Raw genomic sequence first — 24,836 nt, 5'->3', positions numbered from 1 at the left:
AAGAAAATTGAGACTTGGGTTAAGTAAATGACCCAGGGTCACCCAGGTTATAAGGAGCAATGTGGGTTAGGGACAGAGCTGTGTTTCCTTTATCTGATGCAGTCTCTGTTATGTTCCCCATCCCATGGGAAGAGAGTGAAATTAGTTTCCAGTTGTGAGACGGTTACTTGTATATATATTTTTCTTAAGTCCATACGCAAAGGTATATAGATTATTGCCCATGTTCATTTAGAACTGGCACATTTGGCTCAGATTCATTGAGCTAGTCTATTTAAATAGGTTTGACCACAAGAATTCAATTTAAACATTTTACTTGGATGCTAAGTTTTTCCAGAGGTATTTAATTGTAATAAGGAAAGAAATATGAACTTTTGTTTTAAAGAACTGAATTTTTTTAGCTTTCAAATCTCAGATCCAAAATAGCAACATTGCAATAAGTTCTTTGGCGAAGAATAAAACAAATATTGTTAATTTGTGAAGGGAGTTTTTCACATGTATCAGCGACCATTCAGCTTTTTTTTCCAACAAAGAAAGGCATACTTTTACAGAAGGTGGCACTCTAAGAACACCATTTTGGTTTTTGGTTTTTGGCTTTAGGCATACATGAGTTCTACCCTATCCTTTATTGAATGAGTTACACGTTTAAATTATGACCTGAGTCCCTGTCATGCTTTTTTTGTGTATGCATTTTAAAAAATACTTATTTGAAATATAAAACTGTTAGGAAATATAATAAAATGCCTTTTAAAAATTGTGTCCCTTTAAAGATAAGTTAATCTAATCATAGGTTACATATTTCATATGAACCTGTTTTATTGTGAAAACAAGTATTAATGATAATTATTTTGTTCTTTGAGTAAATTGCTGTGTTTCCAAGTTACGTTGTTATAATTCAAAACAAAGCAGGAAATTATATCTATCATTTTCAGCCACATTCTACGTATATTAACAAAAACATATTTTAGAGACTCTTGCAATAGAAATAAAATTTCCGTATGAAACCGTTTACAGCTGACATTTTTGGTTGATCTCGCAGTCGTGGCTGAATGCCAAAAATAAGTTTAATTAGTTAATCTTGAAATTCTATGATTAATTTTTAACAATATTCTCTTGACTTAATTTCATAGAAATTTTCTGAAATGCCCTATCACTTATATTTATAAATGTGCTGGTGTGTTCTCATGAGGTTTATTATTTGATCTGGTGATCAAAATCTCTAATGTGTTTTAGCACCTCTTTCTAACAGCTTTAAGCTTATTTAGTAAAGAACTTTTCTTCTTTTGCCCTTGGTGTCAATGGTGAATGCTGATTTTGGAGTTAGGAGACCAAGGCTAGACCTGGATGGCATCTGTCATATGTTAAAGGAAAAAGAAAGTGAAGAGAATTTTAGTTCAGCTATATTTAGATTGTATTTTAATATGTATTTCTAAGGGTTTTCATAAACCCAGCAGTTACTTGTATGGATATTTTGAGAAATCAATAAACTATTTACTTTTTAAAAATATCAGTTCATAAGATCAGCTTTTGGTTGTAATTCTTATTTTGAATCCCACGGCATAAAAGAAAGCTCTTTTTTAAATACTTGATTGTGTTTGAATCTCTTTAAAGCAAGCAGCTCACAGTGATGCTTTCATGTGATAGAATGTTCAGAAATCCATGCCCTGTGGGTAGAACAGTCTTAGTCTCTCGAGAGAGTTCAGGAAGAACAGACCTTGAACCTGAGTCCTTCAGCAAGCAGAGTGCTGTACTGTGGCTCCAAATGCAGTTCTTTGCAATGTGAGATCTTTATTGAAAACTCCTTCCTCCCCACCCTGAACTCTTACATTTTTATCTACAGTTATAAAACAGGGATGATGTTATTTTACTATGATTGATAGCAATAGTATTAATAATTATAGGGGCTGGCCCCGTGGCCAAGTGGCTAAGTTTGCGCACTCCTCTTCAGCGGCCCAGGATTTTGCCAGTTCGGATCTTGGGTGCGGACCTGGCACTGCTCATCGGGCCATGTGGAGGCGGCATCACACATGCCACAACTAGAAGGACCTACAACTAAAATATACAACTGGGTACCGGGGGGCTGTGGAGAGAAGAATAAGAAAAAGAATGGGAAGATTGGCAGCAGATGTTAGCTCAAGTGCCAATCTTTAAAAAAAAAAAAAAAGGAGTGTGTGGAAATAAAAAAGATTGCTTCATTAAAAGAAAAAAATTATAATGATGACATCTTTTTAGACTACTTTTCCTCAAACAATAAAAGACAAGTATATCTGATACTGCTTTGTTTCCCCCATCCTTGTTTTTTCTCTCTCTCTCTCTCCCTCCCTCGCTCACTCATTTTCTGTCTCTGACACTGTCCAACTTGGAGAAATTGTGAACAACATTGCTGAAGATCAAGTCAACATGACTTTTATGTAATTAAAGAGGCTAGTTAGATCTAGAATATGCAAGACTACTTTTTAAAAGTAAACATTTGGGGGCCGGCCGGTGGCGCAGCAAAGTTTGCATGTTCAGCTTCGGCGGCCCGGGGTTTGCTGGTTCAGATCCCAGGTGTGGACATGGCACCGCTTGGCAAGCCATGCTGTGGTAGGCATCCCACGTATAAAATGGAGGAAGATGGGCACGGATGTTAGCTCAGGGCCAGTCTTCCTCAGCAAAAAGAGGAGGATTGGCAGCAGATGATAGCTCAAGGCTAATCTTCCTCAAAAGAAAAAAATTAAAAAAAATAAAAGTAAACATTCACTTTACATTTTGCATATTTATTTGATTAAAAACGTAAAATCTCAAATGTAATATGAATATAAATCAAATTAGTATCTAATATTTTTGATTTGAGTGTTTTCTCTTATTTTTAGGATAAACATGTTCTGACAGTTGTAACTATTGAGAGAATGCTGGAAAGGCTGAAAAAATCTAATGAACTTTTGGAACTCATTCTTAAAGGACTTAATGAATATTTGGAAAAGAAACGTCTCTTCTTCCCCAGATTCTTTTTCTTGTCTAATGATGAACTTCTTGAGATTCTGTCTGAGACCAAAGATCCCACTAGGTAAGTACCTTACAGATATAACACATGGCTAAATTTATCTGCTTAAATTTAATTTTTAGAATAAGGTGGAACACAAATAAATATATATAATTATGTTTATGTAATAACTTTTTCAAGGCTATTCTAAATATCATCAATAATCAACTTAAAATAATTATTAAAAACACAGATAATATCATTGAATGACATTTTTCCAAATTTTATGGATGTTCGAGTGGATTTCTTATTCTAGCACATATTCTCTTACAGATTTTTCAGGACACTTCACTCTTTTAATTATATTCAGAATAAAAGACAGTGCCTCCGGTGGCTTGCAATGACCCACACAGGTGGTCCACCATTCTCCTTCCTGTTCATCTCCCACACGTTTCCTTCTTGCTCACTCTGCTACAGTCCTTGCAATACCCCTGTGAAAGGAGTAGCCTTCTACCTCAGTGTATTTTCTCTTTGCCTAGGATGCTCCTCACTCAGCTGTCCATAAGACTCCTTTCACCTGCCGTAGGTCTTTGTGGAAACCTGCTCAAACATCTGCCAGTCAGGAGGCCTTTCCTGATCGCTCTGTTTAAAATGGCAACCCCTTCCAGCGCTTCTAGCCACCTTTCCTGGATTATCTTCTCTGCCTTATTTCCCATTGGTGTACTTTTTATCATCTGGCTTACTCTATAATGTACTTATTTGTTTCCTGTTTGATTTCCTCTAGCAGAATATAAGCTCCACGATGGCAGGGAGTTTTGAGTGTTTTTTCTCCCAATGCTGATTCCTCATTCCTTAGAAGAGTGTATAGTATATAGCAGACAGTGAATAGATACTTGTTAAGCAAATTTGTTAATGTTGTATTTTATGCCTTCAAAATAGGAGACAAGTAATCCAGACAAAAAGCTAAATTTAGGCTCAGATTTCCATTTGAATTTTTATACTCTGCTTCTTTTTTGCCTATTTGAATGCTGAATTCAGTTGGTTATTGGTGATGGGCCCAAAGGGGGTGGTTTAGTCAGTTCCATCTGTATTACAATGAATGGATGGAAGTTGGGTACCTTCAAAGCAGTTGACTTAGTAAGCTGTGAAATACTGAACGCACTGAACCCAGCTCATAATTTGCAAGCAGTCTCTGAAGATCCCAGTTGAAATGGATCCTTTTGTGTATTTGAAGATTCTTCAGGTTAGTGTATTATCTGTTAGTCAAGATTGGTTTGTTCCTTACGTTACTTTTAACATCTTTCAGTTCAGTGTGCTGGAAATAAAGCCTCATGGACATCTCCTCTGTAGCTCTTAGTATAATTGTAATTTCACAGATTTTTTGTGATCTTCAATTAATGATGACCTCTCACTGGACTGTATAATCCATGCAGGCAAGGAGTGTATGTTTTTTTTTTACCCCCTCTCCCCCCGGCACTTCATCTCCAGCAGCATCTAGCAGGGGCCTAATGCATAGTGCACAGTTATGAATTTTGAGTGACGATTGGTGCACAAAGAATATTGATATTTAAGGAATTGCTTTAATTTGGTTAATTCTCTTAAGCATTTTTTTTTCCTCACAGAGTGCAGCCTCACTTGAAGAAATGTTTTGAAGGAATTGCAAAGGTAGAATTTACAGAAACTTTAGACATTACTCACATGAAGAGTAGTGAAGGAGAGGTTGTGGAACTCGTGGACACCATTTCAACAGCCAAAGCCAGAGGGCAAGTGGAGAAGTGGTTGGTTGAGTTAGAGAGAACTATGATTAAATCCATCCACAAGGTAGCTGGCTGTGTTTATTATTATTTCTAGTAAAGGTGATAGAATTTTAATGTATCATTAATAAATGTGTTGTTATTTAAACAGAAATTGAGTCATGAATTACCAATTCAATTGTAATAGATAGCTTGAAGGCAAAGATATGGTCTATGATATTAATTTTATAGTGACTCATTTGAAAAGTGGGACAAAATACCATCTATATTACAGAAAACTTGAGTTTCAGTCATGAGTCTGTCTCATTTCTGGCAGCCACATGCTCGTGCTTTCATCATTAATTAGGCACACTTTGGTCTGCACAGTCTGTCTTTAGTCTTGCTTTGGAAGCGCCTCTCTGCAGTTTCACTTCAATCTTCTTGACGTGTGTTTCCACGGTGAATCCTCTTGTTCTGTGTATATGTTATATATGTACCAAAATGTTAGAAAATCATAAGCACTTCCTACAATTAGTGATAATTTCCTATTTTCCACATCTCATAAAACATATTGTCAACTCAATCATTTGTAATTATGTTTGTTGGTAGAGAATTTCAAGTCATGGCAACAAATAGAGATTAATTGAGCACTTAAATCCATTTTTTACTATAATGTGGACTTAGCATTCAAGTTCTTCATCAAGAATAAAAATCATAATTGAGCAAAGGAGCATGAGGGCAAGAATGAGAAGGAAATATGGTATCAGTTCCTAATCAACAAGAGTTTTCATTAATTTTTCAGATTCTTTCATATATTATTGAAAAACTTCATTGGAATCTAGGTGTTTAATGTAAATCATGTGTCTTAATGATTCTTTCTCTTCTTAAATATAGTTTTAATATCTGCCTGCATAATATTTTTCCAATAGATAGAAAATCTTTTGGACAGTTTCCCATTTCTTCCTGTTATGGATTAAATTATAATGACTGTCCTTATGCATATAGCTGGTTTCTTTGAATTATTTTCTTATGATTACCTCTCATGTGTAGGATCACTGGGCTGAAGAGGATGAGCTTTCCTAGGCCTTGATGAGTATTGACAATTAGCACTCCCATTTATGTAGCTGTTAACAGTGCAGATGAATTCCACTTTGACCACTACTTAGCAGCATTGAACTGGGTCATATGGTTTGTTAATTGATGTATACAGGGATAACTCATTATTTTAGATGTATCTGATACTATTTCAACTATTCTTTTACTTTTGTCAAAGTGCTTAGAAAAAATATTTTGTTTGCCATTTTAGAGCATTAACATGGGGTGGCAAAGAATTGTGTAGGAAATATCATCCCCAAATGTTCATGTGTAAATTTGTGTTGGTGAAATATGCAAGCAAATGTGTGTAAACTATTACAAATAGGAGATATGTGTGTTACTGTGTTGTGCTATATGTATTTGCGTGCTTGAAAGGCTACTGCATGCCTAAATTAAGTGAATTTTGTGTTAATATTGCAAATAATAAAAAAACATGTTCTTGGCAATTTGCCCCTTTATCTTACTAGATTATCATGGGTTTAATGTAGCTTAATTAATATGCTTATTGTATATATATACACAAATATACTTAATTACATATATAGTATATAATATATACACATACACACATATATACTCATATACACACATATATACATGTGGCATACATTGCTATAATAATATTTTTTACATACAATATGGTAGAACTTTATGTGGTCATATCTTTCCTCATCCAACTATATAGAAATTTGTGAGTTCGATTTTAATGTCTTCCCCTAGTTCTCTCTACAGTGTCCTTCTAGAATGCATGTTTATTCCATCCTTGACATTTCTCTACTATATCTTCTATTCTTTTCTGTGTTTCTCCCATCTTTCAGTTGCTCATTTTCACCTGACCTTTCTTGTGGCTTCTTCTAGCCTTTTAAATTTTCTTTATTATCAGTGGCCAACACTGCCCTTCATCTCTGTTCAGCTCTATAAATATCTTAGCTAGACTAGAAATCCAGAAAGTTTCACTCATCCTTATATATTTCTCAGAAAAGTCTAATTTTGACAATCTTTTCTGAAATTCAAACATTAAAGTAAGTATCACCTCACGGACGATTTCACTATTTTTAGTTGATACATAAAATAGATTAGAATGTTTCCCACTGATGGCTGGTAGAAAAAGTGGATATATCAATCCACTGAAAACAAATGTAGCAAAGTACATAAATTAGACTTCCTGACTTTACAGCTTTCAGCTTTCCATGGTGACTTATACATCCATCCCTGTCATCACTGCCTTGGGCATCAAACTATAGGACTGAGAGGGAGTGAGGTCTGGAAAAACAGGTGGAACTTCGGAGGAATTGTGTGGTTTGCCTGCGTGTGCATGTACACGTATGCACATGGCTAAGTGGGGATTTGATTAGGTTCAAAGAAAATTATTATCTATGAATTCGATTGATTCCATTTTGGAATTGTTTGAATTTATATTTTGCAATAAAATTGCTTGTGCTTGTTGAATTCCAATGTATCTAGGATGTCTTTGGCTACAAGTGGTCAAATAAATATTTGATATAATGTGGTTCACACAAATTGGTCATGTATCAGCAAAATAAAATGCTATATAATATATTTGTTTTGCTGACAAGTGTGTGAATAAACTTAAATTTAAGTAGTGTAATCACTTGCTTTGAGTCTTCGTAATTGGCTAAGATGTAAAAAATTGAGCAGTATGAGTTCATCTGTTTAAGAGTTTAGCTCTTCATTGTACAGCTCATTCAAGTAAAGTGTGAAACTGTTCATCTGTGACATTTTCTTTTTCACTCAGGTAATTGGAAGTGCAATTTTTGCCTATACACAATATGAACGAATTAACTGGGTAAGGGATTGGCCTGGACAGACAGTTCTCTGTGTGTCCCAAACCTTTTGGACAATAGAAGTACAAACAGCTATTTCAGAGGGGCAAGAGGTAAGCTTTTATTACCCCCAGGTTTTTCAGCATTTTTTCAATAGTTATTATTGCCAGAATGCACTTATTCTAAAAAGTAAAATAAAGACCATCCACTCAAAAAGTCAGGAGTAGTTGAGCCTCAATCTTCTCATTGAATACATTTTTGTGCTTTTAAAAAATAGAATGGAGAGCCGTCCTGGTGGCGTAGTGGTTAAGTTCACGTGCCAATTTGGATCCCGGGGGCGGACCTACACAGTGCTTATCAAGCCATGCTGTGGCAGGCATCCCACAAATAGAACAGAGGAAGATGGACACAGATGTTAGCTCAGGGTCAATCTCCCTCAAAAAAAAGAACGATAATAGGACTAAGAAACTTCCTAAACTCAGAAAGATTAGGAGGAAAGAATATAATACAATTCTCTTTTATGCCTTGAGTAAAACTAGCCTATGAATCAAGACAAGGTATCAGTTGACTTATTTTGACTATTTTTATTTTTAATGTATTGACTTTGAATAAATAATTATTAATATTTTGAAGATGCTTAATTTTATATATTCTAATATATTAGATATATGAATTTAATAATATTAGTAATTGGATTGCTATTATTAATTAAAAAAAGAAACTACATTCAATGCAACGTTCTTGTCCTTGAGGTAGGATTTCAAGCTGGTCAACTTTCAGTTGTCTGATAAACCAATTGGAATCCAGCAATTGTAAATCTTTTGTTTAAACCTATGAGTTTTTAGCGTATTTTTGATGTGGAGTTTGATATTATTGTCTTTCAGGTGCTGTTGAACAGTGGTGGGTGTTGGGGTTTGAGAGAGAGTCATATTCTCTGTAAGCAGGCAGATCCCACAGAGGAAGGAGCTGAGTGACACATGCTTAGTTTACTCCAACTTGCCAGTGGTCACTGATGTTTCCTCTGTGGGAAGGGATAAGGGCATAGGCCAGGTGGTCAGGGATTTTCAGGATAAAGTCTTTCTTCATGGAAACCAGAGCACTGGGGATGAGGGGTTCCCCAACCGCAGTAAGCCCTTGGGGTTACTTCTGGCCTCTTGGCTGTCTGGCCCCAAGTGCATTTGTCTTTTTTCCTCAGTGGAGCCAGAGAATTGATCTCGTCTTTTCACTTTTAAGCTACCCCCCACCAACCATCCCACGCAGAGGGATTCCTCCATCGCCACTGTGGGCTACTGGGATACATGTAGCCTCCTGAATCTCCCTCCTTGCTTGCTGGCCCCTAAAACCACCATACCAACTTTATCACTCACCACTGTGGGGAAGCAGTCTGGAGGGAACAAAGAAGCAAATGTGAGCAAATCAGACAATCTGTAGACATCTTCCAAATTCCTTCAGTTTAAATGTGGTGTTTATCAAACCTCTACCCTTCTGTCAAAACCATTTTTTTCTCTGCTCCTACTCCAATCAAGCTGGAACAGGTGGGAGTTGAGGTGGAGCTAAAGTATAAATTACAGTCCTTTCATGCTGCCACTTCTCTCTCAAGTGTAATTTGAATCTCAAGGGATGCGCAATTTAGGTCACTCCACTTCAATGTGTCCTCTGCTCAAAACTATCTGCCTATGATTCTTACCATACTGCATACAGACACAAATAGTTTTTTTGGTTTACAAGAGTATCCACTGATACTTAGATGGAGTTATTTATTTAGTATTCCTTTATTGGTCTATTCAGTTTTTTTTGAATCACATAATATGGTGCAGGTATGGAGGCATTCACAGAGAAAGCCAAAATGAGAACCCATCCTACAATAGCACCATGTTATACTGTCACACTCCCAGAGGACCCGTGCACTTCAGGATCTGTGTTTCCATTTATTTGTTCAGTGAATGTTGATTGTGGAACTCCTCCATATGAAGCATTACAGGTGCTATAAAATGAATGAAAGAACCACCACTGCCACAGAGCTCAGAATATTGCAAATATTGATGTGATTTTGAGTCAGTATGTCATTGTGTATGTAGAAGGATCTACGTATGATGAAAATATTTGATTACAGATAGGGTTTATTTTGGCTGAATATAATAGTGGTTACCTGCAGATTCATTAACTCACTGTACAGAATGGTTTACAAGGAATAAAATGTAACAAAAATACTATCAATATCATGATTTTTTTCAATCTAGCTAATCTGAATTCTTGTTGATTCATATAATGTAGTTCCTAAAGAACTCAGTTTCACAGTTTAAGCTAAATTTTAGTTCTAAGTCTGTTTTTCTAGTATAGGAAAACACATTCTGCTAGTGTAAATACAAACAAATTCTTCTGGACATATAATTTGTACTGTCAGGTCCAAGCATTAAATTTTTATTTTATATCTTGTATTGAACTACAGAACCTGAGAACTGGTAAGACTCACAGAGATCTTTACTTTTGCTGATAAGGAAACTAAGATGCACCTGCTGGCATAGCTTGTCTTCCTAGAGTCAAAACCGTTCTTACTAACTTATATACTCAGTATTCTTAAATTCACTAATTGGCTCCAAGAAGTTAAGCAGTTATGGTTATTTAAACATGCATGGGACAGAATTTTATTTTTCACTGCTTAAGAAGCAAATTAATAGTTATTAATCTTGTAAATAATATAAAGGAAATAGTGTTCAAGCACCAAACCTTTGAAAAAATGACTTCCTTAAAATTTTTTTTAAAAAAGATAAAATATTTCAAGGAATAAGAAAAGTGCCCCTTAGAGAAACAGCTTGCAATCCTCAACTCTGTCCTTTAAACTTTTCCTCATTCTTGGACATCCGTACTTTTAGTTTCTTTGCTACCCTTACCTGGCCCTGAAGGAGTAGAATAAACCCATTGGTGCACAATGCTTATTAAACGTTATCAGGGAAGAAGGAGGCCGCGTCAACCTGCTGGGCATACGGACACTGCCCTTAAGCACAGCAGCTTTCATCGATTCTAATTTGATTTTCATAAACCCTCTTCTCGTTTCTACCTTACTAATTAGACTTACCCACCAGAAAAGAGACCCCGAAGCAAGCCTGGTCCTTAGAACTGGCATTAGCTCACCATCGACTAAAATGTTACATGTTTTGTTTATTAGGGTCGTTACATTTCAAGTGACACAGACCCCACTCAGAAAGCTTACACAAGAGTACTCGAAGGACTCATGGGATCCAAGGAGGAGCAGTCGGAATCAGGGTCTCAGGGCTTCCTCGCTGCTGCAGTCTCTCTTTCATTGTCTGTCTTTCACCTCTGCTGATCTCAGGCAGGCTTTATTCTGCAGTGGAAATGGAGGCCTGCAGTAGCTTCAGACTGGCATGCTCAGAGTCTACCAAGCCTACTGAACGGCACTCGTTTCTCTATCTGTATAGCAGCCCCGGGGAAGAACTATGATTGACTCTTGTTGGGTCTCACATCCCCTCCTTCATGTTGCCATAGAGATGGGGCAATATGATTGACAGCTCACCAGAACCACAGAGCATAGAAGAGTGGAAATAGGAGAGAAGAGGATGTTGGGTAGATACAAACCACGTATGTCCACTGTATCTGACCAGATTGCGCTTGTTCACCTAATACCTTTGTAGTAAGAAAAATTGATTATTTTTAAATTATGTTGTATGGAAAACTATGATAAGAATGAAGAGACTAGTCTGTATACATGCTAGCTCAAGATGGTTTTGGTCAAAAGGATTCTGATCACATTGAGTAATCATATCTTATTTTCTTTCAGGCTCTTGAGCAATACTTGGAAAAATGTAACAAACAAATTGATGATATTGTCACCTTGGTCCGTGGCAAACTGTCCAAGCAGAATCGCGTTACTCTGGGAGCCCTCGTGGTGCTGGATGTCCATGCTAGAGATGTCCTCACATCACTTGTTAAAAAACAAGTTAATGATGACTCGGACTTCGAATGGTTAAGTCAGCTTAGGTACTATTGGCAAGTAAGTGATACCACTGAATGTTATTACACAGCAATTTCAGCTCATAGCGTTTTAATTTGTGCTGGCTTGCTCACATGGGAAATGATGTCAGTAATATAGGCTTTTTGCTGATGGCTGACTATACCCAAACACGCTTTCTCCAGACTGAAGATTAAGGCAGCCAAAAACTATATCTATAGCATCTGTACAAAAATTATATCTATATCCAAATCCATATCCAAATGCATAGCTACATAGAGATACATACACATATATAGACACACAAATTATGAGTAATTATAAAAAACTACTCATTTGAAATGAATCATTATGCTTGCTGAATCTGCAAAATGTTGGAACTAGTCAGTTTAAAACTATGTTTTTAGATTCTTGATACATCTAAAGAATGTACAAATCAGACTACTTTAGTCTGATTTAGTCATCAAAGTTGCCTTTTGTTGATCAATTCAAGAAACTAGAAACATGATCTGGAAGGAGGGTTTATCAGGGCCTCTGGGTGGGTGGTGTTGGCAGCTACTATCAAGAAGCCAGGAGGAGCAGGCACCGTTAGTACAGTGGGCGAGGCTGGGCCTGTTGAGAGTGTGAAGAGAGAGCTGGTGACTGGAGATATGGACTTGAAAGTTCTCATCAGATTCACTCTTGTGAAAGGCTTGGGTGGTATCTGGTGGGAGGAGGGGAGAAACAAGAACCAGAAGTCTGGAAACCTATATGAGAGGCGGTGTATGTGGTGATTAGGACCTCAGACTGTGGAATCATTGTTTTACATGCCAGATCCTCCCTTTACCAGATGTATAACTTGGACAAGTTACTTACTCTCTCTAAGCGTCAGTTTCCTTATCTGTAAATTGATGATAATTATATCCACTCTATACTGAAAACAAATTGAACAAATGATTGAAAATATAGGAGAATAATGAACTATCAGAAAGGGAAATTAAGAAAAAAGTCCCGTTTACAATTGCATCAAAAAGAATAGGGGGCTGGCCCGGTGGCCAAGTGGTTAAGTTCCCGTGCTCTGATCGGCGGCCCAGGGTTTTGCCGGTTTGGTTCCTGGGCGTGGACATGGCACTGCTCATCAAGCCATGCTGAGGCGGCATCCTGCATGCCACAACTAGAAGGACCCACAACTGAAAATACACAACTACATACCAGGGGGCTTTGGGGAGAAAAAGGAAAAATAAAATCTTTAAAAAAAAAGAATAGAATACTCAGGAATAAATTTAACCAAGGAGATGAAAGACTTGTTCACTGAAAATTATAAGATATTGATGAAAGAAATTGAAGAAGACCAAAAAGAAAGCTATTCCATGGTCATGGATTGGAAGAATTAATACTGTTAAAATGTCCACACTACCCAAAGCAATCTACAGATTCAATAGAATCACTATCAAAATGCCAATGGCATTTTCCACAAAAATAGAACAAACGATCCTAAAATTTGCGTGGAACCACAAAAGACCCCAAATAACCAAAGCAATCTTGAGATAGAAGAGCAAGGCTGGAGACATCACATTCCCTGATTTCAAACCATATTACAAAGCTATAGTAATTAGAACAGTATGATATTGGCATAAAAACAGACACATATATTAATAGAACAGCATAGAGATCCCAGAAATAAACCCACACATATGTGGCAAATTAATTTACGACAAAGGAGCTAGGAATATACAATGGAGAAAGGGCAGTCTCTTCAATAAACGGTGTTGGGAAAACTGGACAGCCACATGCAAAAGAATGAAACTGGACCATTGTCTTATACTATATGCAAAATTAAATCAAAATGGATTAAAGACTTTAAGACCTGCGACCGTAGGACTCCTAGAAGAAAACACAGGTGCTAAGCTCATTGACATTGGTCTTGGTGATGATTTTTTGCATTTGGTACCAAAGCAAAGGCAACAAAAGCAAAAATAAATAAGTGGGACTACATCAAAGTAAAAAGCTTCTACACAGCAAAGGAAACCATCAACAAAATGAAAGGCAACCTACTGAATGGGAGAAAACACTTGCAAATCATATATCTAATAAGGGGTTAATATCCAAAATATATAAAGAACTCATACATCTCCATAGCGAAAAAACAAACAATCTGATTTAAAAATGGGCGGAGGATTTGAATAGACATTTTCCCAAAGAAGTCATACAGATGGCAAACAGGTACATGAAAAGATATTCAACATCACTAACTGTCAGGGAAATGCAAATCAAAACTACAATGAGATATCACCTCACACCCATCAGAATGGCTATTTTCAAAAAAATAAGAGATAACAAACGCTGGTGAGGATGTGGAGAAAAGGGAATGCTTGTGCACTGTTCATGGGAGTGTAAATTGGTGCAGCCACTGTGGGAAACAGTACAGAGCTTCCTCAAAAAATAGACCTACCATATGATCCAGCAATTCCACTTCTGAGTATTTATCTAAAGAAAACAAAAACAGTAACTTGAAAAGAGATATGTACCCACATGTTCATTGCAGCATTATTTACAATAGCCAATATATGGAAACAACTTAAATGTTCATCAATAGACTAATGAATAAAGAAGATGTGGTATACACACACACACACACACACAATGGAATATTATTCAGCCAAAAAAGAAATCTTGATATATTTGCAAAAACATGGATGGGCCTTGAGGGCATTTTGCTAAGTGAAATAAGTCAGACAGAGGAAGATAAATACTGTGTGATCTCACTTATACGTGGAATCTAAAACAAAGCAAAAACAAGCTTATAGATACAGAAAACAGTTTGGTGATTGCCAGTGGCTGGTGGTGGGGTGTGGGTGGGAGAAATGAGTGAAAGGAGTCAAAAGGCACAAGCTTCCAGTTATAAAATAAATAAGTCATGGGATGTAATGTACAGCATGGCAACTACAGTTAATAAAACTGTATTGCATTTTTGAAAGTTGCTAAAGGAGTAGATCTTAAAAGTTCTTATCAGAAGAAAGAAAAATTCTGTAGCTATCTATGGTGATTGATGTTAACTAGACTTATTGTGGTAATCATTCTGCACTATACACAAATATCGAATCATTATGTTGTACACCTTAAACTAATATAATGTATGTCAATTATGCCTTAATAAAAAATTAAATTAAAAGTATTAGCAAGTAAAAGAAAAAAAGAAAATATAAGAGAGAAAAGAAGCAAATATTTTCCAAAGATAGCATATGGGGAAAATGGAAGACAGTGACTTGAATTACTTATCCAAGGAAATTAGATATTGAATTCTTCTACTGAATTAAATGATGTCTGAAAAGTGAATTTTAAAGATATTGTTTACAGCGTGGCTATTATTTATTAAAGAGCTTGAAATTTCACATTATTTAAAAATTTATTGTTTAAGCTAACTTCATTTTATCTGATTTATCCTAGGAAAATCATTTAGAAACAAAGATGATCAATGCTGGTTTACGATATGGATATGAATATCTGGGTAATTCCCCTAGGCTGGTTATTACTCCCCTCACTGACAGATGTTACAGGTAAACTCATTAATTTAAGGATCTATTGGAAATAACTTTAACTCACCCCTAGACCACTAATTTCTTTAAAAGTACTGAATTATCTCCCACAGGTAAATGTGTCCTATGTTATTGTTTCCTATACCTTTATTTCTCCTCTCAATTTGGCCTTCAGTTTCTTTCTCTGCTGGCTTCTTGTACTCAACTCTAGAGCTCTAAGTATTATCAGATAATCCTGGGTTTTTTTTTCCAAACTCTGAAATAGGTGTTCCGATTATTATTATTATTATTTCTCCCCAAAGCCCCAGTACATAGTTGTGTATCCTAGTTGTAAGTCATTCTGGTTCTTCTATGTGGGATGCTGCCACAGGATGGCTTGATGAGCGGTCTGTAGGTCTGTGCCCGGGATCCCAACCAGCGAACCCCAGGCCACTAAAGTGAAGCATGCAAACTTAACCACTTGGCCACAGGCGGCTCCTGCTGTTGTTTTTTACATTGTTCATTTCTCCTTTCTTCTTAAAACTTTCTGACTTTTCCTTTTAGATCATTTGAGGCATCCTGTTCCTTTCCCTGAAAGAGAATTTTCTAGAATTCTGTTGTCATGTGGTGTTTTGTCTCACGCTTCATGGTTTCCTGAATGTTCACATCCACTCTCAGGCTTTAACAGCCTACATCCTGAAGACCCCCAGATCTGTACCTGCAGCCAAGGACGCTCCTGTAAGCTCTCACCACACGCGTTCCTGCCGGATAGCTCCATTAGATATGTCATAGGTGTTGACATTTACATTTTTGTAATCGACTTTCTGCATAATAAAAGGGCTTTAACTACTTTAACTCCAAGTTCTCATCTCCCATATTCCAAATTATTGTCAAATACTAAGTTAAACTTTGTTTTTTCATTTTCTTCCAAAAAATTTAGTCATTTTAACTAGGTGGTTGACTAAACCAGTCTCAGGATGCAAGCAGAAAGCAATTTTATTCTTTCTTATCACTGTTCTTTGAAACTTGCTCTATCAAATATTTTGCCCCGTTCCTGGATGAAATTTAGGGTAGATTCTCTAGTCTTTCTGGTTACTCTAAGATACTAATGAATAGTGTTATTTTTGTCAGATATTAAGAGTCCATATAAGTCTAATATCAAAGTTAATATCTTTCATCGAGTTTGAAACTTCCCTTCTCCCCAGCTCGAGCCTGACTCCCGCTCAGGGCCTGCATTTGGGAAGGTAAATGTGGTCAGCCCTGTGTCATTTTTATCCCAGTCCTTTGCATCCATCTCCCAGTGGCTTATTTTTGTTTCCTCTAGTGTTGGGGGTCGATGGAGGAGGGAAGAAGGAAAGGGAGAGGTAGGTTTGTATGTGACAGGTGTCCTTCGGGACAACTATCTCTTGGCTGCTTAGAGCCCTCAGTGATGACACAAGCACAGATGTGCCAGATCTCCCAGGGGATGCTTATGTGGGTTCTTGGAGCCCCCAGTCACTGGATTCTCCCACCTGTGGAAAATGCCTTCTCTGGCTGGCTTTTGGTAACTTTGGCTTCAGCCTCTGTCTGAGATCCATCACACACAGACCTCTCTTCTTGGGGTCTTCTCTGATTCTGGGTGGGCCTCCTTTGCAGGGTCCCTGCAAAGAGTCGTTCAGCATGACTCAAATCTGGCTCCCTCCCAGTGGGATCTGGAAATGGTCAGATGATACACACGCCTTTGTTTTGCCAGCAGTTAAGAGTACATCTCTCTTACTGTCCTTGTTTTCTCCCACTCTGCCATCAGGGGAAGCTGCAGGCATTCTCTTGACTTTAAGTATTTTAAGTTGTGACTCAGCTCACAGTTTCTGTGTTCCACAAACTCCTGGGGCCAATGTGCCAAGCTTTCTGAGTAGTTCTCTAAAGCCCCCTTACTTAGCTTGAGAGAGGGACAATGCTGCTCTGTCTTCCTCTGTACAGAGGGAGGAGAGATACACAACACAGTAATAGCTCTTCGCAATGAAATCCTCGCTCCTGGACTCCCATGCAGTCTTCCTAGGCAATCTATGTGCCCTGATGCTAGATGACCAATCTCACTATCTATAAGGTAAATGATCTGGCATATATTGCTCTCAGCTTGGAGTGCAGTCAAAATCTGAAGACAGAAGGAGTCTCTATTTGTATACTGTAACATATTTTTACAGCTAATATTTATATAGGTTTACCAAAAGTTTTATCATTGTCTTTACTCACTCTTGCTTCTTCCTTAGCCTTATTTCTGGTTTAATTTTTCTCCTTACTAGGCAACATCCTTAGTAATTGTTTCAGTGAGGTTCTGCAAGTAGTGAGATATATCAGTCTTTGTCTAAAAATGCCTCTCTTCTTTTTGATCTTCACTCAATTATTAAATGAAATTTTAGCTAGGTATAGAACTGTAGATGAACAGAAATTTTCCCTCAGCTCTCCAAAGATGTTCTGCTGGCATTTGTTGCTACTGTTATTCTAATTATTATTCATTTGAAGGTAATTTTCTCTATTGCAGTTTCTAAGATTTTCTCTTTATTGTTGATGTCCACTGTAATGTTACTAAATGTGGGTGAGTTTTTATTTATCTTATTTGGGAATTTTTCAATTCATGTCTTTCTTCAGTTCTGGCAAATTCTCAGCATTGCCTTTTAAATTTTGCCTTTTCCCCATTCTCCCCCTTCTTTCTTCTATGTCTTTTAACTTCTATGCTTGATCTCTGTATCTCCCTGAGTGGTTTCCTCATATTTATCTTCTAGTGCATAATTCTGTTTCTTTATGTTTCCTGTGATGTTTAATCTGTTCACTGAGTTTTTAAAAGTTCAATGATTATATTTTTCATTGCCAGATCTCAGGTTGCCAGAGTTCTGTTTGTTTGACTTTTTTTTCTCATGATTTTCTGATGTCTGTTGCTTTTTTTTTTCAAATCTCATTGAACAAACCAATAGGATACCAGAGAAGGCAGAGTGCCGTGTATGTAGTAACCCCCCCAGACCTTTGTCCATCTGCCTTTGCCACTGCGAGTCTGACTCCTAACTCTGATCTCTCTTGCTCCAGTTTTAACTGTGAGCTCATTTTAGTAAAGGTTGTTTCTCCGCACAGTCTTACATGTTCTCAGCTCTGGAGGTGTCCATGTGGAACGATTTCACATTTACCTCTGAGGAGGTCTCTAGGGTTTTCTCTGGTCCAGAAAAAAGTTTTCATGGTAATTTCTCAATCTGGGTTCATGTGCCCCTGGGTAGTGGACGTTTAGACTCCACTCCTCTGAATGATGTAGGCTTTTCATTGGGCCCTGCATGAAGGGTAAGCTTCTTGTCTCTTCCATAGTTGACTCTTGTCTGTCTTGAGTCAGTTGCTGGAGTAATTTTAGTTTCCGTTTAGAAACAAGGCAGCCTTTGAAGGCTTCTAGGTTTATATAGGTAAATCCATTCCAGCTCCTCACCTTGCTCCGTTCTAAGTTCCAAGTTATTTTCTGTTTCTCTATGGCCATAAATACACTCGTGTTTATATGCAGATCCAAAACAACATGCACCTCTACACTGTAGCGCCTAATTACTTTATCAGCTTTCCATCTCCTCTTCATTGGTGATTTGCTTTTCATTCTTTCAAAAATGCCATCTATTTCAAAAGTTATTTGTTTTCTTTTCTGTAGCATTTCCATATGCTTGCAGTAGGGGATTGGGTGGTTCAGGATCAGCTGAATTCTCCATGGTGACCAGAAGTCAGCATTGAGTTTCAAAAGTGAATTTGTTCTGATTTTGTCATATATATAGCTTTACAGAAGTAAAATATCGGAACAGACAAAGTAACGCACAGTCAAAAATGTTCAGAGGTTAGTGGGAAGGAAGAAATTATTGAAGAGAAAGTGGAAAATTTGGCTCTCAGGTTAAACTTTTCCTCTTTTCAGAGTGTATATGAAAAAAATCACATTATTGTATGAAGATTGTTTTTTTCTCATGTTTCAGAACCCTGTTTGGAGCCCTTCACCTGCACCTTGGAGGAGCCCCTGAGGGGCCAGCGGGCACTGGAAAGACTGAAACTACCAAAGATTTAGCGAAAGCTGTAGCCAAACAATGTGTTGTTTTCAACTGCTCAGATGGGTTGGATTACCTGGCTTTAGGAAAATTCTTTAAGGTTTGAATTGACTCCTCATTTCTTTGCAATATGATAACTGCTCAGAGAGGAAGGTTATGATGAAACATAATTTAATGCAAGTAAAAGACACTGTATTTTAAGTAAAGTTAAAATTAATGTACTGTCTCAGTAATTCTCAAGAGAAGCAGGGTTGCATCAAGAGCTTGTTTGAGAGCGAGCTCTGCCTCCCCCTCCGTTCCTGCTGTGATGGGCCCGGATCACTAATGAGAGGGAGTCATGTCCCTGCAGTGTACTGTGGCGGCTAAAAGTTTGAGAACCGCGACATCGTGTAAAGGTTGTGGGACTCTCAGCCTTCTTTAACCTGTACATCTTGTGATTAACAAGCCATGATTCAGTAATTTACTTTTATAGACACATTCTAGTTAAACTTTTTTGGTGAACTTGAAACCCTTGTTTTGTTTTTCTTTTATTCTGAGTCAAATTCCCACTTTTATGAGTTTGTAAGATGGCAAAAGGAGGAATTAAAGATGTGAAGTCTGTTTATAAACCTGCAGACAGCTGGTCATTTTAGCACTTTGTTGCTACAGCCTGTTATTCCTTAACATGTGAGGTGGTACGCTTGCACAAAAACTTATCCATTTGGGATTATGCGTTCTATTTATTTATTTGTTTGTTTTATTTCTATTTTTCTGTAATTTTCAAAGTAAATTTTAAAGATTCTGTAATCCTGGCTTTTCCAAAACTTCTCCAGAAGAAGTTAACATTTTGAAAAATAACCAAACTAACAAAAAAGAGCATACCAATCCTGCCTCATCCAGTGAACCGTTTCCGGCTTAACTGTGGCCTGGTAATTTTATAACAGATTTAGGATATAAAAAAAGTCTACATTTGTGATGCTGGAACAAGTAGAATGAGTCAAAAAAAGAAAGTAAAAATTATCATAAATAAAAATCAAGAAAGCATTTGAATGACCAACTGCTATTTTAATCATGTTCTTAATGATTATTGGTGTAATGATTATTTAAGGAAGAAGTAGCAAATCTAAAAGATCCAAGAGTAGTTTGAATAGGTATTATATTCCTAAATGTTTAAAGAAAAGTCTGGTATGTATTACTCAATTTTGGAATCTATATAATGATATTCCTAATTCTTTCATATAGATGCATACACTTATAGTATTAAATTTGCTTATTGATAAGTGTTTATTGATTATATAGACACTCTGTGTTAGGACTATGCTGAATAATGGGGTACAAAAGAAAAAGACATGGGTCTTACTGTAAAGAACCTCACAGTCCGTGTAACTGAATATGTGACTTCATAAGCATTCTGTTCTCTGTGATTTCTAATCCTTTTATTATATGAGGTATTAGAGATCCAGGTCATAGATAGAGTCTTCTCTAAATAATAAAAATATACTGTTCTTTGACTTGCATGGAGTTGTTGTTTAACGCAGTGTGGTTTGGTAGATGGAGCTGTGTGCAAGTCCGAGGTCAGCCACCATTAGCTGCGTGGCTTTGTACCAATCACTGAACATCTTGTATGACATAGCTTTAGTTTCCTTGCACAAAAGATGTGCAGAAAGAGCCGTGTATCACGCCTGGCACACACCAGGCACTCAGTGAAACACACATATGTACATATGCTATCTGTAGAATATGCATTCAATAAATATTTGTTGAATTAATTTTTTAAAAAAGTAAATTTGGACTGAGCTATTCCAGCCTGCTTTTCTAGCTCTTCCTTATGAGCAAATGGCACATATTTGTGAGGTAGCTGTGAGTTAGGATTGCAGACTAGGGCTTCAAACTATGTTTATTGGCTACTAAGGTGCTTAGATTACAAAGTAGTCTCACCGGCAACAGGAGTCATCTTATTTAGAAGATTATTACAATCCCTTCTATGGAGTCCATATGGAAAAAGCAAATAAAACCAACTTGTAATTAAAAAGTAAGAAAAGCTTTGAAATTACAGGTATACATCTAAATGCCAAAAATATACTGAAAGTAAAAAAGATATGTATCAATTGGAAAATTTTCCAATTGATGAAACTCTTTGTTCGTGCAGAATAGTGAATTTGTAATAAAAAAAAATAAGCCGTCTTTAAAGATAAAGGTGAATAAGCAATATCCTTGATAGGATATTAAATCCTTGAAAAGATGAGGTGAAAATGCAACATCTCAATGCAACGTTCAGTCAGATAAAATTGAAAAATTTCATTACTCTTTTCTCCCAGGGACTGTTATCTTGTGGTGCCTGGGCATGCTTTGATGAGTTTAACAGAATTGATTTGGAAGTACTGTCTGTGGTCGCTCAACAAATTCTTACTATCCAAAGAGGTAATGGACTGGTTTGCCTTTGCTTTATGTCAAAACAGTGGAAATCCGGCAGGTAATGAATGGCACAAGTCACATTTATATGTGGAATTGCTGAGTCGTTTCATTCTTGATTACCCACAGGTATTAATGCAGGTTCTGATATGTTAGTGTTTGAAGGAACGGAACTAAAACTTGACCCCACGTGCGCTGTCTTTATTACCATGAACCCTGGATATGCTGGGCGGTCAGAACTGCCGGATAATCTGAAGGTACAGAGGGGCAATTATCTAGTTCCTTTCTGTAATTTACAAAGTCAATATGTAAAAAGAAAGCACAAGCCACCCTTGAATTTTATGCAAAATATTTGCTTTCAGATGTTATATTTTAGAGAACTGTTTTAGAAAATATTTTTTAAAGCTTTGAATACCTCTAAAAAGTAAACATATGGGGCCAGCCCGGTGGCACAGTGGTTAAGTTCGCATGTTCTGCTTTGGCAGCCCGGGGTTCGCTGGTTTGGATCCTGGGTGCGGACCTATGCACTGCTTGTCAAGCCATGCTGTGGCAGGCGTCCCACATGTAAAGTAGAGGAAGATGGGCATGAATGTGAGCTCAGGGCCAGTCTTCCTCAGCAAAATAGAGGAGTATTGGAGGCAGATGTTAGCTCAGGGCTAATCTTCCTCAAAACAAAACAAAAATAAGTAAATATATGAACTGGATGCAACTTCCAAAACTTATTTATAAAAAATACTAGTTATTACAGAAAATTAGAAAAATAGGAAATACTGAGAAGGTACTTATTCTACTGCTTACTGTGTTGTATCCTTCAATTTTAAATGCCTTTTAAAATGCCAGTTTTAAATGCTGATATCAGACAATTACGTATACTGAGTGATTTTTTCAAGTTAATATTATAACATGAGCATTTTCCTGTGTTTATAAATATTATTCAAACTGTAAATAAATTTACTGAGCTGTGTCTTACTGTTGGACATTTAGGTTGCTTTTAGTTTTCTTTCATTATAGAAAATATTACAGGGCCTGGCCCCATGGCTGAGTGGTTAAAGTTCTGCGTGCTCCACTTCAGCAGCCCAGGTTTGTGGGTTCAGAGCCCAGGCGGGGACCTACTCCACTTGCCACCCATGCTGTAGCGGCATCTCACATAGAAAAAAATAGAGGAAAATTGGCACAGATGTTAGCTCAGGGCTAATCTTCCTCAAGCAAAAAAAGAGGAGGATTGGCAACAGCTGTTAGCTCAGGGCAAATCTTCCTCAGGAAAAAAAAATTACAATGGGCAATTTATACTTAAGTCTTTTCTCTGTTTTAAAATATTTCCTTAGGTAGAGTCATAGGACCAAGACCTGAGTTGCTAAATTGCCTTCTGGCAGAGGTTGAAACAATTTACATCCCACATCAATTCTTAATTTACATTAATACCCAGCACTGATATTTTTTAGTAAAAAGAACAAAATACTTTGCTAATTGAATAGATTAGAATCTTCACTTAAAACAGAAAGAAGTTCTTTGATTATTGGTGAAAGCTGACGTTTTCCCCATATCTTTGTTGGGCATTTTCCATGCTTTTCCTGTGGATTATGTATCTATGGCCAGCACCTAGAGTACAGGGTGAAGAATAGCGCAGTGGGAGTTGTGCATCCAAAACCAAGTCTTCTGGCTTTAAATCCTACTTTCCTTCCACTGTTCACATTTGGTTCAACTAATTGCTGCCAAGTATTTTTGTATTTCCGTTCCATGCACTTTTATATGTTAATGAGTTGTTTTAGTCTTTTGCCTTGGTGGAGGAAGGTATGATTAAAAAATAAAAACTGGTAAATCCTCTTTTATCTGAGAAGCATTTTGCGACTTTTCATTGTGATTTCTGTTTAGAATTGCTTTTTTATTCACTCATGTTTTTCTTTTATTCAGTAGGATCAATGTGAATACATAAGTGTTTGTCAAGGGAAAAATCTGTGAGTAGCTAGTCCTAAAAAGCTGGGACCGTTGTTGATTGAGTCTGTTAAAGCCCTGTGCAGACTTTTCCACTGTTTTGTTTACTGTGCGTGTTGCACCAGTGTCAAAATATTCACCTTGTGGTTCTTGGGGAAATGTATTTTCCTTCTCCTTTAGGCCAAAAGCTGCTCTCAAACTTTGGTAGCTTTTTGTTGTTGTTCCTCCTATTGTGCAGTCTTTTTGGTTAGAGCTGCTACAGAACATCTGTTTGCAAGTATATATGGAAATACCTAACAATTTTGGAAAAATGTCTTAGTCTGTAATGAAAGAGATATCTATTCTCAAATAGAAAAAAAAGACTGCTGAGGCCCAGGAGTGTTGTTACCAGTTTTCAGAGTCCACCTTGAGGCTTCCCTCTTCTTCGCCCAGCGATTATGCCAGTCACCAAAACCAGGAATCCTGTGTCACAAAAGTCTCGTAATGCCTGCTGCTCCTGTCCAGTCCCGCTGCCGTGCCTCGCTTCCTGCCTCTTCAGTCTTCTCTTGCATGTCTTATTGCAACAGCTCTCTTTATTTATTTATTTATTTTATTTTTTAAATTTTTTTTTTATTGAGTTATTGATAGGTTACAATCTTGTGAAATTTCAATTGTACGTTAATGTTTGTCAGTCAGGTTGTAGGTGCACCACTTCACCCTTTGTGCCCACCCCCCACCCACCGTTTCCCTGGTATCCACTAAACTGTTCTTAGTCCATAATTTTAAATTCCTCATATGAGTGGAGTCATACACAGATTATCCTTCTCTTGCTGGCTTATTTCACTTAACATAATTCTCTCAAGGTCCATCCATGTTATTGCAAATGGAATGATTTTATTCTGTTTTGCAGCTGAGTAGTATTCCATTGTATATATGTACCACATCTTCTTTATCCATTCCTCTGTTGATGGGCACTTAGGTTGCTTCTACGTCTTGGCTATTGTAAACAGTGCTGCAATAAACATTGGGGTGCACAGGACTTTTGGGATTGCTGACTTCAGGCTCTTTGGATAAATACCCAGTAGTGGGATAGCTGGGTCGTATGGTAGTTCTATTTTTAGTTTTTTGAGGAATCTCCATACTGTTTTCCATAGTGGCTGCACCAGTTTGCATTCCCACCAGCAGTGTATGAGGGTTCCTTTTTCTCCGCAACCTCTCCAACATTTGTTGCTGTTAGTTTTAGATATTTTTGTCATTCTAACGGGTGTAAGGTGATATCTTAGTGTACTTTTGATTTGCATTTCCCTGATGATCAGCGATGATGAGCATCTTTTCATGTGCCTATTGGCCATCAGTATATCTTCTTTGGAGAAATGTCTGTTCATGTCTCCAGCCCATTTTTTGATTGGGTTGTTTGATGTTTTGTTGTTGAGTTGCGAGAGTTCTTTATATATTATGGATATTA

General features: G+C 37.1%; 1 protein-coding gene across 3 annotated transcripts in view; it reads left to right on the top strand.

The window, feature by feature from the left end:
* The window catches only part of DNAH7 (dynein axonemal heavy chain 7), a 235,229-nt gene that overhangs the window by 74,719 nt on the left and 135,674 nt on the right, over positions 1 to 24,836 (top strand). For all 3 annotated transcript variants that reach the window (XM_070581701.1, XM_070581700.1, XM_070581702.1), the window contains exons 20-27: positions 2,850 to 3,043; positions 4,582 to 4,780; positions 7,544 to 7,684; positions 11,368 to 11,580; positions 14,965 to 15,074; positions 19,001 to 19,169; positions 21,367 to 21,469; positions 21,590 to 21,717. In XM_070581701.1, the coding sequence (XP_070437802.1) occupies positions 2,850 to 3,043; positions 4,582 to 4,780; positions 7,544 to 7,684; positions 11,368 to 11,580; positions 14,965 to 15,074; positions 19,001 to 19,169; positions 21,367 to 21,469; positions 21,590 to 21,717 (1,257 nt within the window). The remainder of the gene's footprint in view (positions 1 to 2,849; positions 3,044 to 4,581; positions 4,781 to 7,543; positions 7,685 to 11,367; positions 11,581 to 14,964; positions 15,075 to 19,000; positions 19,170 to 21,366; positions 21,470 to 21,589; positions 21,718 to 24,836) is intronic.

The sequence above is a fragment of the Equus przewalskii genome, chromosome 17 (genome assembly GCF_037783145.1).
Source record: "Equus przewalskii isolate Varuska chromosome 17, EquPr2, whole genome shotgun sequence".
NCBI classification, from domain to species: Eukaryota; Metazoa; Chordata; class Mammalia; order Perissodactyla; family Equidae; genus Equus; species Equus przewalskii.
The sequence above is the reverse complement of the archived record's forward strand: the minus strand, read 5'-3'. Positions and strand labels throughout refer to the sequence as shown.